Here is a 15,108-nt window from a genome sequence, read left to right on the forward strand (position 1 = left end):
CAAGTCCATTTGTTTCTAAAAGGTTCCTAGGACACTCATTGAAAAGTCAAAAGCAATGAACTTAAAATAGCAAGGGATTGCTATTTTGTTGGAGAAGAACGACACCCTTTGTATCAAAGCGGGGAATTACAGACTGTGGTCACCCTCTGCACAGTGTCTCTTTGTCAAGTAATACATGCCAAAAAAAAAATAATACAGATGGGAAAATATTGTGCACTGTCAGATCTTGGAAACGGCCAAAAGATTTTTCCTCACCAATGTCTTGTCGATGACTTTCACATTCTGGCACCCTAAAAAATAATGCATACATTTAATATGAAATGAATGCAATAATAATCAGGCAGGTAATCGTTTTCCCAAGGAAGGAATGTAAAACTTGACAAATGTAAGGTTTATGATTCAAGGTAGGCTTGCCAAATCTTATGTGGCATGAGACCATTTTTATTACCTAAACAGTCCTTAACACAAAATGACTGGCACATATTTTTATTAACACAAAGAGTATATTCTTTTCTGCCACATTTAATAGAGAGTCAGTGGCTGAAAGCTCTCTTTTAGGATATGTCTGTAGCAAATTAAAATGCAGAGTGAGGATTCAGAGAATGGCGTTCTTCTCACTGATGCTGTGTCCACACAGCCTCAGCTCAGGAGTGTGTAGCCCACTGATCTCCAGAATTCTATCTGTGGGGACAATCTGAGTGATACGAATCACAGAAAAGGAAGCCCTCATTACTTTCAAAAGTGGGGGAGGTGACAATTGACTCAAGGTGATTCTTTGCATCTAGAGGTCCATTCTGAGTCAAATTCAGTCACTAGGAATAATGGTGATTATTTACTTGTTCGTTTCTTCAGCAAATATTTGTTATTTAGGTGCTATGCACTGCTCTAGACACTGCGGATACTGCAGTAAAGACAACAAAGATCCCTGCCTCAGGGTTCTTACTTCCAGAGAGGAAACAGAAAATACATAATACGTGTAATTAAAAAATAAATTATGTGATAGATTAACTATAGAAGGTGTTAAGTGTTATGGAAAAATAATGAAATAGTAACAGGGAAAAAAACTGGAAGTTGAGTGAGTGGAGGACAAATTGCCATTTTAAATATGGTGGTCTGGATGGGATACTGTGAGAAAATAGGATGTAAGTGTGACTTGAAGGACATGGGAGAGTTAGCCACGTAGATATCTGGGGAAAGAGCTCCAGGTAGGAGGCGCGGCCAAGGCTAAAGCCCTATGGCTCAAATATGTCTGACATGGTCAAGGATAATCAAGGAGGCAAATGTGGCCTGGGTGGAATAAGTAAGAGTGAGAATGGGAGGAGCTGAAGTCAGAGAGGTGACAGAGGTCAACCACATAAGACTTTGTAGACCATCGTAAAGACTTCAGCATTTACTCTGAATAAATTGAGAGCCATTGGAGGGTTCTGATCGGAAGAGTGATATGACCTGAGTTCATGTTTAAAAGGATAGTCCTGATGCTGTGATCAGAATAGACTGGGACAGGGATGGAAGCAACGATGGACAGGCTGACCCGAAGTTCCCTAGGAAAGAGAGAAAATGACGGGAAGGATACACAGGAAGACCATCACAATATCCAAGATGAAGAAAGATCATGAAGGCTCCAGACAGGCTGGTGGCAGAGGAGGTGGTGAGTAGGTCTCTTTTACAGAAAGCACCTATGTGGATGTGAAGGTATGAGAGAAAAAAGGAGTCAAGAGTGACTTAAGATTTTTGATCTGAGCAACTGAGACAATAGTATTAACATGAACTGAGACTGGAGAGTTGGAAGGTAGAGCAGGTTTAAAGGGGAAAGTTGGCAGTTTAGTTTTGGACAGGTAGACTTTGAGATGCCCCTTAGACATCCAGATGGAGCTGTTGACTAGCCAGTTAGATTTCTTACTCATGTGTTAAGAGAGGAGGAAGGGTTCAATGTAGTGTTCACCCTTAAGGTACTAATAAGACTCACCAAAATATCCCTGAGAAGACTATCAAAGGCTAAGTGACTACCCTAGACAGCACACACTGTGGAGTTCCTCCATCCAGAGAGCACTCTGCACTACAGCTGTGAGTATGCAGCCAACGTTAAATTGAATTACACTCCAAATGATTCCATCCTCTTACCCTTCAAATTCACTTCTCTCCACCAAGGAGCCTGGCCTAAAGACACCCAGAAGAAAAGAAGTTGTAAATGAGAGTGCCAAGTCTTACCACTTAGAGCCATGGCCAACCAGAATTCTTCCTTCAGTATCTCAAGGACACCCTGAACGCCTTTCTCTCCCTAAGCAAATAGAAGACACAGATCTTTTGAGTAAGTCAGTCTGAATGGTTTCACAGATTTATTTCACAGTTGAGTCATCCTGTTTTATATATTTATTGCTTTGTCCTGTCATTACCTGCGAAGCCAAGCCCCAAATGATCGGTCTCCCCACAAACACAGCCTTGGCTCCCAGGGCCAGAGCTTTCAGAACGTCAGTCCCCTTCCGTACACCCCCATCCAGGAAGACTTCCACCTTCCCTTCCACAGCCTCCACAATTTCTGGCAGAACATCAATCTGTGGAGAGAAGAGGTCAGTAAAGTGATACTATGCATACTGAATTGTTCTCCAATTCAACTTCCTCAGGCCACCAACCATCTGACAGGGCTTAGAGTGAAAGAGGCTAGGTTTAGAATCAACAGTAAAACTCCTAAAATAAAAGAGGTGCAAATGCTAGTAACAAAAAAACAACTAAATTTGGAACTGAGTGACTTATTTTTCTATCAAAGTCCAAGGGTTTTATTCTATTCCTGATATTCAAATTCAAATATCATGATCCAAAAAATATATAAACACAATTTATAAGCACATAATGATCTTAAAAGATACAGAGCTGTTTTTTCATTAAACACATAAATATAAATGAATTATCTTGCTCATATAAATTATTCTGAACATTATTTACTCACTGAAAAAATCAGTTGTTAAAATTCATACTCAGATTGTAGTAGAAGAAATGGTATATAAAAATGCAAACATCACCAGTCACAGAAAATCTTAGTCTCTGATTTTCCCATCCAAAATACAGGAATATGTACAATAATGTAGCAAATATATATAATAATATAGCAAACATCCAGCTGTACATTAGAGAACTCTCCCTGAAAACATTTTTCTTGCTTTTAAGGAAAATGACCACATGAACCTTGAAGATCCTCATCTTGATTGGCAATTGATGATAGGCTTATATCAGCACTAGAGAATATAAGATCCTCATTGAGGTCAATCTGGTAGATTGCACTATTGTTCTTAATTCTTTACACCACTCTGAACCCACTTTTTCCAAGGTCATTGGTAGTGTTTCCTACTAAAAGAAACAGAGTGCGCTTGCCACTCCTCGACAGTGGCCTTGGCCTTGCAACCTACTTTGGCCAATGACACTTGAGCAGAGGTGGCAGAGTTCCGTTTCTGGACGTAAGCCTTAAGAGACCTCATGCATTTCAATTTTCTCCTGCACCTTGCATGAGAGGAGAATCCCCCAGGCAGTGCTTCCCCTTTAGTTGAGACCCAGAGAAAATATTCAGCAAGCAGAGCTGTCCCATCCAAGCCCAGCTGGACTTGAAACTTGGAGCACAGCCATCTAACCAGTATCAAATCTAGATCGGCAGACCCCCAGTTGACACAAAGATTCATGGGAATAAAGACTCTGTTGATTTAAATCAATGAGTTTGGAATCTTTTGTTTTCTAGCTCGTAAAGTTGGTTAATAGCCAATATTTTTAATAGCTAGTAACTGATACAATTGGCTACTTTGATGTGAATTTTTGCACTTGAGGGTGGAAACAATCCTCAAGGTGATCTGTAGATCAAAATCTGTAGAAATTATCCACTTTCATCCCCAAGTATTTAAATATAAAATTAAGTCCATACATTCAAGTGCAGTTTTTCTAGAAATAATTGTGCTGAAATCACTCAAAAACTTTCCCACTTCTCCCCTAAATTTTTCGAGGCTCAACTTAAAGAGAGTTTTGTGTAAAAGGTTGAAGACCAAACCTGACTACAGATTTGGAGGAAGTGAAGGCAACAGTTGGAACAGGGCCCCTAAAAACGTTTGGCAGGTAGTGTGATTTTCCCCTTTTCCTTTTGGCTTTTCTGCCTGGCCAAACATGCTTTGGATCCATTTACATATGTCCCTTTACCTATACATAGTCCTCTTTTTACAGTCAGGCAAGTTACATCAACATATAAATGCTACAATTTCCAAGTGATGATGCAAGCTATAATTAAGCATATTTCCCCATTTGAAACCAAAACCAAAGAAAAATATTAGCTAGCTCGGGTTCAATACACATTTTCACAGTCACGCAAATCAAGTCTGTTTAGGGTATTTCCAATGCCCAAACTGGCCTAAAAAATAAACTAATAAGGATACTTAAAATGTGAATCCTGGGTTATAAAATGAAGTCCAGATTGGTGTTTCCTGTGTCCTTGGACAAGGATGTTCTATCCATAGCTAAGCATTTCTATCCTCCCATTCTTCTTTCTGGAGCTACAGTTTTACCGTGTATATTTTATGCAGAATAATTCTGATCAGAGCAGATTAAATAAGTACATGTAGTAGAAAAATCCACTATTTTATGACTGTTCTGTTTCCCTTTTTTTCAGCTTGCTACACATCCAAGAGACGATTCATTTCATCTTTTCTTTCCTTAAAGGTTCTTTAGACAACTAATTTCAGGCTTATCTCCAGCAGAGTTTACAGGAAAATACAGTAAGATTCCAATGTACTACTACTCACTCATCCGTCCATTCATTGATTTTTTTTAACATCTTTATTGGAGTATAATTTCTTTACAATGGTGTATTATTTTCTGCTTTATAATGAAGGGAATCAGCTATACATATACATATATCCCATTCATTGATTTATCAAACACTTTATTGATTACCTGGCAGATTCCAGGCACTATGCCAGGAAGTTTAAGGAATCCAAAATTAATCCCACATGGATCTGACTCCCAAAGAGCTCCCCTCTTTCCTGTTCCTGCTCAAGGTACACACTTCCAGGGCCTCCCTGTCCCACAAAACTTCCACTCACAGGGGGTTTCTATCTTTCTATCTTCTTACAGCATCCAGTCCTATACTCTTGATTTCCAAACCAAAGCAGTTGAGCACAAACAAAAGCAGATAAAGCCAGAGGTGCTTTAGTTAACAGTGAAGGAGACAGATTCCAGGCCACTGCCCACAAGTCCTCCTCTGACTCTCTACCCATCATGCTTCACCAGGCAGCCCTGGATGGGGGTGGGGGTGTGAGTTCTACTAAGCACGTTTAGAAAATCACTGGTCCATATAGGTCTGACGATTGTTTGCAACTGTAAAAATGGCTGCAACTATTTCCTTCCCTATCTCCATTTCCTTGCAACATGACATTTCCACTCCTCCATCATGAGGGAGAAATGGGGCCAGAAGAGTCTATTTCCTCACCCCTTGAATCTAAACTAGCCTTGTGACTTGCTTTCACCAATAGAACAAGAGAGAAGTGACAGTGTGCCTGTTCTAAGCCTAGAGCTCAAGAGGCTTTGCATATTTCCACTTGCTCTCTAGGAAACCAGGCCACCTAATGTGCTAGATGTGAGATGATGCAGAGTTATCCCTGCTGATGTCATCCTACACTAGTCTGCCCTAGTAAACCCAGCAATTGACAGCATACTCATATGAGTGAGCACAGCCAGGACCAGAAAAACCTCCCAGTGGATATCAGCTCAAATTGCCAACACACAAAGTTGTGACATGAATAAATGGCTGTTGGATTTTAGCCAGTAAATTTCAGAGTTGTTTGTTACACAGCAAAAGCTAACTGATATATCAAGTGTCTCTCAAAGGTAGAATTTCATGAATCCCTTTCAGAAGGAAAAATGAAAGATCCCATAGAATATGCCCAAGGACTCAATTTTAGAAACACTGATTTAACAACCCAAAGTTTATTTTCTGAAAAGTTTTTACAGTTGAGAATTTTCACTAGAAAAGAATGTCATATTTTTAAGTTTAAGGTAGTTTGGGTCCAGTTAACATCAAAACAAAAATGAAAAAATGAAAAAAAGAATTCTCCTAGGGTTCAGAGACTCTAGAGAATCTGTCTTTAGACCCTAGTTTGAGATGTTCCAGTAATGTGGATTTTGGAAAGTGATTTGATTCTGCCATATCATTCTCTAATTACTCCAAGACAAGTCTGGGCCACATTATTACCTTCAGGGTAAGGATCTTAACATGAACTTATTTTTAAACTCTTTGCTGTAGCAGGGGTCTGGCAGTGGTTCTTGGTAGCATTGCATTAAGATGGACCTAAGTCAAACTCCTGTTCTAGGACTCTTAGTGATAAGTATTTTTCCATACAAAGAAACTCTGTGATTTATAGAAATGTAGAAATCATATAATCCAGATGTTTTATTTTTGCAACCAAAACAATGTTATGAAGAGGCTCAGGCTGAAAAGTTTGAGCAACTTGCTCACCCAGCTCTCACCCCTCCGAGGAGGCAAGACAAGGACTTGAACCCAAAACTCTGGGTTCATTTCAATTCTCTGCCAGTGAAATCATGCTGCCTCTTTGGCTTTGAATTACGATGTCACAGAATGTGCAGGAGAGCAAGTCCTTCTTTGTATCTACTGAAAAGTTCTACACCACAGCATCCTCCATGCCTTTTGCCACACACCTCAAAACCACCAAACTGAGAGAAAAACACCTTCACTATAAACTCAATCTTGTTTCACATTCCGCTCATTGTCATGCACCTTAAATTTGCTCTAAAGTAGGAGGCAAAACTCAAGCAAGCATCTCCTCTCATGCACACATCATGCAAAGGGGAGGGCAATTGTTTTTCTTAAAATAGTCTCTGAGACCACAACTCAAAAAAACCCTTTTAGATAAGTTTCCATATCCCCTCAGCCAGAAGGAAATAAATCACACCATTCAGATATTTTTCCCTTAAAATCTAATTAGATTTGATTTCAGTAGATTTAAATTTTATTTTTAGAAAACAAACTGAATTTGGCCTGCACATTAAGTCTACATCTTCATACAAAAGAGAGTCATAAATCAGCGGAAAAGCCTTGAACTGTGACTATCTTCTCCTTGCCCAAAGGAGCTATTCACTCTCCACTGCAGGCAATGTTTAATATCACCTAAAAAGATGGGTCTTTATAAGTAATGCTGAATTGGAAAGAGCTGACAGCTTCCAATTTTATGATTTTAATTATTGGCTGCATGCAAAGACTTCATTTATTCTTATCATTAGCCCGTTAGTGCTTCACAAAAAAGTCTGAGTGCAAATGAGTATACCCAATAGCCCCCTGTCATCATTCAATCTGCCCTAACCTACACAGCATCCATGGCTTTAGCTAAATCAGCCTGCTAGTTTAATGCAACAGTAATCCACTACTACTTTACTAAATTATTTGAATAAATTCAAATATTCATCCCAATTAAAGACATCCCCTATTAACTATGACTAAATGGTTCTGACAAAAGGGGGAGATGCATATGATGATACAGCTCAGAAATGATGGCCTAGGAAATCCATCCACATTATTTTGTAGATACATTTTTATTTAAGTTTTGTTACATGTTGCTAGGTTACTTTACCTACGATAGATAATTGAGATTATAGAACACTAATGTTTAAAGGCACCAAAGAAGTAATCTAATTGATTTTTAAACTTTAAAAGATGAAAACACTGAAATTTGGAGGGGCTATTGAGTCCTTCTGCTCCATAGCAGGTCAGGCCCTTCTCTCTTTCCTTGGCTCTCATAATTATGTGGGCCACCTCATTGATTTTCCTGACCCCTGTAATGCCACAGTCCAATTTGTGATACTCATTGCTGCTAACTCAGGGCTTTGTTATTACATTTTCAATGACTCATAATATTAAAGGACCTCCTCCCAGACCTCTCCTAGCAGGTGCATTTCCCAGGACTCCCGACTCCTACCAGGTAATGCAAACAAAATGGATTCCTTGGTATTCCCCAAACACATCTCACTCTTTCCCATTCTACTTTTAGACTCACACTCGTAAAAACAAGGGTCCATGTGAGAACAGAACAGAGGTGAAAGGCACCTGAAATCCCAGTGCCTCATCTAAAAGAATCTTGGTCATGTTCCCACAAGTGGACAGCATGTAAGAGGACCCCACCCCACTCCACCTACAGCTCCTGGCCTCCATTTTAGATCACGGATCCATGACATCCACCCCTAGATATGTGTCTGCCTCCATGACTTTTGATCCATTTCTGGACCCACCAATCCTTGGTCTTAAAATCTACCCCTGGTTGGACTCCTTGGCTCTTGGCCTTTTTGGAGCTAATTACTCTCCTTTACAGTTTTAACTCCATCCCACATCATTCCAGGCAGTTTGATTTACTTTTATATCTGGATTCTGGACCCTGATTTTCCTAACACAGTGTGTACAGTGTATACAAAACATAGACTCACACTGGACCTCCTGGGTAGCTATCAAAAATACTAGTGCCTCTGCCTCCCCTGGTCCTGCAAGATTCTGATGGATGGATGTAGGGTGCAGCCTGGGAATTAGGATTCTTTACAGTTTCCCAGGTGATTCCAATATGTAGCCAAGGTAGTTCACATCTCCAACAGAGTAGCTTGTTTGCAGCAGACATCTCCTCACCTGGACCACAGGATTTCTACCTCCTTTCCCCACCTGCCCTCACTCTGCAGTTCTTCAACTCCCACCTCCAGGAAACTCATGGCATAATCTTTTCTTTCATACTCCAACTTATAATATACCTATTGGTATATTTATGAATATAAGAATAATCCCTGCCCACTAATGGCTGTGTATTTAACACAGACTTTTATAAGTTTACAAATAAATAGACTGAATAATGATCTAATTTAGGTAGTTACTTGCAAGTAAACTTAAAATCTGAGCTCTTACCTATATTCATACATATTTTACCTAGAGTGTTCACACAAATATATATACACAAGGAAAGGAAGTCATAGAGATAGCCAAAAGTGGGATAGAAATGGGAATTCCAGTTGAAGCATTTGCTAAAACTCACAGTGGCTGGCACCCCATCGAGCTGTCGACCCCCATGATTTGACACCAAGATCCCATCCAAACCATGTTTAACTGCCTCCCTGGCATCATCACCTAGAAAGAGCAAGATAACCATTGTATGAAAAAGGCAACTTAATAAAGGCTTCAGTTCTGAGGCCAAAGCATCCCAGTCAAAGGGAGCCTGACCTCATACATATGTATCTTTATTTTTTAGGAGTTTATTAATTAATTTATTTATTTTTGCTGTGTTCGGTCTTCATTTATGTGCGAGGGCTTCCCCTAGTTGTGGATTTGCGGGGACCAGTCTTCATCATGGTGCGTGGGCCTCTCACTATTGTGGCCTCTCTTTTTGCGGAGCACAAGCTCCAGATACGCAGGTTCAGTAGTTGTGGCTCATGAGCCTAGTTGCTCTGCGGCATGTGGGATCTTCCCAGACCAGGGCTCAAACCCATTTCCCCTGCATTGGCAGGCAGATTCTCAACCACTGCGCCACCAGGGAAGCCCCATACATACGTATCTTGCTTGGAAATTTTAACACAGAAATACACCCAAGGGTTAAATCTGGAATTATAGTGATGGCTTCTTTGGCAAAAAAAGGTTAACACTTAAAACAATTTAATGATGAAATAAAATTATCAATAGATAGCAAATTGATAGCAGTTAAATGTATTTATCCTGAAAAGTGAATACTCTTGCTAAGTAATTTTGTTATTAACAAGATCATATTATTTAGCATTTAATATAAATATTCCTCTACAATTTGAATAACATAAAAGAACATACAAGTAGCAAGCACTTTCAGTACAACAGGTGATGAATAAGTCTATTTCTAAAACATTCCTTAATATGAAGATATAACGTCTGTAATTATTTTAAGTAATAGTGTTCTATAATTAAATGTGTTTTGCCCATTGAAATACACAAAAAAGTAATATTAAAATTATATGCTACACCTCAAACCATGCTTATAATCATGCTACACCTCTAATCATGCTTCAAAATATATTGGTTTCTGAAAATATAGTTTTAAATAATAGATTAACATTTTCTTAAATCAGTTTCCAACTTTTTTTATACTTTATATTTTAACTATTATTTTCAATATTCTCCCAATAAAAACCATTTTCTAACAGAATTACGAAAATAACACTGGTTCTCCAATTTAACACTCAAAGATAGCCCAATGTTGTAGTGAAATCAGATTTTGGAAACTTAGCATATAGATACAGAACATTGTATATATTTATAAATTCAGCAATGGAGATCAAGGGCAGATCTGACAAGAATAATAAAAAAAGATTCACAGGAGAATTTATAATTCTGATTGTTTGAAAGTTTTATGCTAAATCACTATTTTCCAAACTGTGTTTCATGGAATACTGCTTTCTAAATATTCCCATTTTTCAAAATAATGTTAGAAATATTTTTCTTCTAAAATTATAGGTACATGGAAATGTTAAACCCATGTGGTATAGACTGAATATTTCTGTCCTTAAAAAAATCACATCTTCTAGATTGGTCCAAGATAGCAGAGTAGAAGGATGTGCATTCACTCCCCCTTGCTAGAGCACCAGAATCAAAACTAACTGCTGAATAATCATCGACAGGAAGACACATCAACAGGAAGATACTACACATACAAGGACAAAGGAAGCTCCACAACAAGATGGTAGGAAAGGTGCAATTACAATAAAATCAAATCCCATAAATTCTGGGTGGTTGACTCACAAACAGAAAAACAATTATATCATAGAAGTCCACCCATGAGAGTGAAGGTTCTGAGACCATCAGGCTTCCCAACCATGGAAGGAGGAATTCCCAAAGAAACAGGCTTTGACATCTACTGGGATTTGATGGCAGAACTTTGACAGGTCTGGGGGAAACAGAGACTCCACTCATGGAGGGCACACACAAAGTAGTGTGCAAATCAGGACACAGGAGGAAGGAGCACTGAACCTATAGGAGACTGAACCAGACCTACCTGCTTGTGTTGGAGGGTCTCCTGCAGAGGCAGGGGATGGCTATGGCTCACCGCAGGGACAAGGACACTGACAGAAGAAGTACTGGGAAGTACTCCTTGGTGTGAGCCCTCTCAGAGTTCACCATTAGCCCCACCAAAGGGCCTGTAGGCTCCAGTGCTGGGTCATCTCAGACTGAACAACCAACAGGGGGGAACTCAGCCCCACCCATCAGCAGACCAGCAGATTAAAGTTGTATTGAGCTCTGCCCACAAGAGCAATGACCAGCTGAACCCACCACCAGTCCCTTCCATCAGGAAGCTGGCACAAGCCACTTAGATAGCCTCATCCACTAGAGATCAGACAGCAGAAGAAAGAAGAACTACAATCCTGCAGCCTGTGGAACAAAAACCACATTCACAGAAAGATAGACAAAATGAAAAGGCAGAGGACTATGTACCACATGAAGGAATAAGATAAAACTCTAGAAAAAACAACTAAATGAAGTGGAGATAGGCAACCTTCCAGAAAAAGAATTCAGAATAATGAAAGTGAAGGTGATCCAAAACCTCGGAAAAAGAATGGAGGCAAAGATTCAGAAGATGCCAGAAATGTTTAACAAAGACCTAGAAGAATTAAAGAACAAACAAACAGAGATGAACAATACAATAACTGAAATGAAAAATACACTAGAAGGAATCAATAGTAGAATAGCTGAGGCAGAAGAATGGATAAGTGGCCTGGAGGACAGAATGGTGGAATTCACTGCCATAGAACAGAATAAAGAAAAAAGAATGAAAAGAAATGAAGACAGCTTAAGAGACCTCTTGGACAGCATTAAATGAACCAACATTCACATTATAGGGGTCCTAGAAGCAGAAGAGAGAGAGAAAGGACCCAAGAAAATATTTGAAGAGATTATAGTTGACAACTTCCCTAACATAGGAAAGGAAATAGTCACTCAAGTCCAGGAGGTGTAGAGAGTCCCAGGCAGGGTAAACTCATGGAGAAACACACTGAGACACAAAGTTATCAAACTGACAAAAATTAAAGACAAAGAAAAATTATTAAAAGCAACAAGTGAAAAATGGCAAACAAAATACAAGGGAACTCCCATAAGGTTAACAGCTGATTTCTCAGCAGAAAATCTACAAGCCAGAAGGAAGTGGCACGATATATTTAAAGTGATGAAAGGGAAGAACATACAACCCAGATTTTTCTACACAGCAAGGATCTCATTCCGATTCAACAGAAAAATCAAAAGCTTTACAGACAAGAAAAAGCTAAGAGAATTCAGCACCACAAAACCAGCTCTACAACAAAGGCTAAAGGAACTTCTCTAAGTGGGAAACACAAGAGAAGAAAAGGACCTACAAAAACAATCCCAGTGTCTTCCCTGGTGGCACAGTGGTTGAGAGTCCGCCTGCCGATGCAGGGGACATGGGTTCGTGCCCCGGTCCGGGAAGATACCACATGCCGTGGAGAGGCTGGGCCTGTGAGCCATGGTCACTGGGCCTGTGCTTCCAGAGCCTGTGCTCCACAACGGGAGAGGCCACAACAGTGAGAGGAGTGTGTACCACAAAAAAAAAAAAAAAAAAAAAAAAAAAAAAAAAAAAAAAAAAAAACAATTAAGAAAACGGTAATAGGGACATACATATCGATAATTACTTAAAAGTGAATGGATTAAATGCTCTAAGCAAAAGACACAGGCTTGCTGAATGGATACAAAATTAAGACACATATATATGCTGTCTACAAGAGACCCACTTCAGACCTAGGGACACATACAGACTGAAAGTGAGAGGATGGAAAAAGATATTCCATGTAAATGGAAATCAAAAGTAAGCTGGAGTAACAATACTCATGTCATATAAAATAGACTTTAAAATAAAGAATGATACAAAACACAAGGAAGGGCATTACATAACGATCAAGGGATCAATCCAAGAAGAACATATAACAAATATAAATATATATGCACACAACATAGGAGCACCACACTACATAAGGCGACTGCTAACAACTATAAAAGAGGAAATCAGCAGTAACACAATAATAGTGGGGGACATTAACACCTCACTTACACCAATGGACAGATCTTCCAGACAGAAAATTAATAAGGAAACACAGCTTTAAATGACACAATAAATCAGAGAGATTTAATTGATATTTATAGGACATACCATTTGAAAATTGCAGAATACACTTTCTTCTCAATTGCATATGGAACATTCTCCAGGATAGATCACATCTTGGGTTACAAATCAAGCCTTGGTAAATTTAAGAAAATTGAAATCATACCATGCATCTTTTCTGACAGCAATGATATGAGATTAGAAGTAAATTACAGGTGAAAAAACGTAAAAAACACAAACACATGAAGGTTAAACAATACGTTATTAAATAACCAATGGATCACTGAAGAAATCAAAGAGGAAATCAAAAATTACCTAGAGACAAATGACAATGAAAACAAGATGATTCAAACCTATGGGATGCAGCAAAAGCAGTTCTAAGAGGGAAGTTTATAGCAGTACAATCCTACCTCAAGAAACAAGAAAAATCTCAAATAAACAATCAAACTTTACAGCTGAAGGAACTAGAGAAAGAAGAACAAGCAAAACCCAAAATTAGTACAGGAAAGAAATCACAAAGGTCAGAGCAGAAATAAATGAAATAGAAACAAAGAAAATAATAGCAAAGATCAATAAAACTAAAAGCTGGTTCTTTGAAAAGATAAACAAAATTGATAAACGTTTAACAAGACTTAGCAAGAAAAAGAGGGAGAGGACTCAAATTAATAAAATTAGAAAAAGAAGTTACAACTGACACTGCAGAAATACAAAGTATCATAAGAGACTACTGCAAGCAACTCTATGCCAATAAAATGGACAACCTGGAAGAAATTGAGAAATTCTTAGAAAAATATAACGTTCTAAGACTGAATGATGAAGAAATACAAAATATGAACAGACAAATCACAAGTAATGAAACTGAAACTGTGATTAAAAATCTTCCAACAAACAAAAGCCAAGGACCAGATGGCTTCACAGGTGAATTCTTTCAAAATTTAAAGAAGAGCTAACACCGATTCTTCTCAAACTCTTCCAAAAAATTGTGGGGGCAGTACCCCTCCCAAATTCATTCTATGAGGCCACCATCACCCTGACACCAAAACCAGACAAAGATAATACAAGAAAAGAAAATTACAGAGTAATATCACTAATGAATATAGATGCAAAAATCCTCAACAAAATACTAGCAAACAGAATCCAACAATACATTAAAACGATCATACATCATGATCAAGTGGGATTTATTGCAGGGATGAAAGGATTCTTCAATATATGCAAATCAAACAATGTGATACACCATATTAACAAATTGAAGAATAAAAACCATGTGATCATCTCAATAGATGCAGAAAAGCTTCTGACAAAATACACTGATTTATGATAAAAACTCTCCAGAAAGTATGTATAGAAGGAACCTACCTCAACATAATAAAGGCCATGTATGGCAAACCCACAACAAACATAATTCTCAATGGTGAAAAACTGAAAGCATTTCCTCTAAGATCAGAAAGAAGAAAAGGTTGTCCATTCTCACCATTATTCAACATAGTTCTGGAAGTCCTAGCCACGACAATGAGAAAAGAAAAAGAAATAAAAGTAATCCAAATCAGAAAAGAAAAAGTAAAATTGTCACTGTTTGCAGATGACATGATGCTATACATAGATAATCCTAAAGATGCCACCAGAAAACTACTAGAGCTAATCAATGAATTTGGTAAAGTTGCAGGATACAAAATTAATGCACAGAAATGTTTTGCATTCCTATACACTAACAACAAAAGATCAGAAAGAGAAATTAAGGAAACAATCCATTTCACCATTGCAACAAAAAGAATAAAATATCTAGGAATAAACCTACCTAAGGAGACAAAAGACCTGTATGCAGAAAACTGTAAGACAGTGATGACAGAAATTAAAGATGACACAAAAAGATGGAGTGATATACCATGTTCTTGGATTCGAAAAATCAGTATTGTGAAAATACTAAACTACCCAAAGCAATCTACAGATTCAATGAAATCCCTAT

The 15,108-nt window shown here is 38.3% G+C and overlaps 1 protein-coding gene across 1 annotated transcript in view; it reads right to left on the bottom strand.

The window, feature by feature from the left end:
* Window positions 1-219: 219 nt before the first annotated feature.
* Window positions 220-15,108, bottom strand: part of HAO1 (hydroxyacid oxidase 1) — a 57,413-nt gene continuing 42,524 nt past the window's right edge. Inside the window, exons 5-8 of the mRNA XM_060078920.1 lie at window positions 9,051-9,142; window positions 2,394-2,552; window positions 2,209-2,278; window positions 220-290 (exon numbers count right to left, since the gene is read on the bottom strand). Coding sequence (XP_059934903.1) covers window positions 220-290; window positions 2,209-2,278; window positions 2,394-2,552; window positions 9,051-9,142 — 392 coding nt within the window. The remainder of the gene's footprint in view (window positions 291-2,208; window positions 2,279-2,393; window positions 2,553-9,050; window positions 9,143-15,108) is intronic.

This window comes from Mesoplodon densirostris, chromosome 16, assembly GCF_025265405.1.
Source record: "Mesoplodon densirostris isolate mMesDen1 chromosome 16, mMesDen1 primary haplotype, whole genome shotgun sequence".
Lineage (NCBI taxonomy): Eukaryota > Metazoa > Chordata > Mammalia > Artiodactyla > Ziphiidae > Mesoplodon > Mesoplodon densirostris.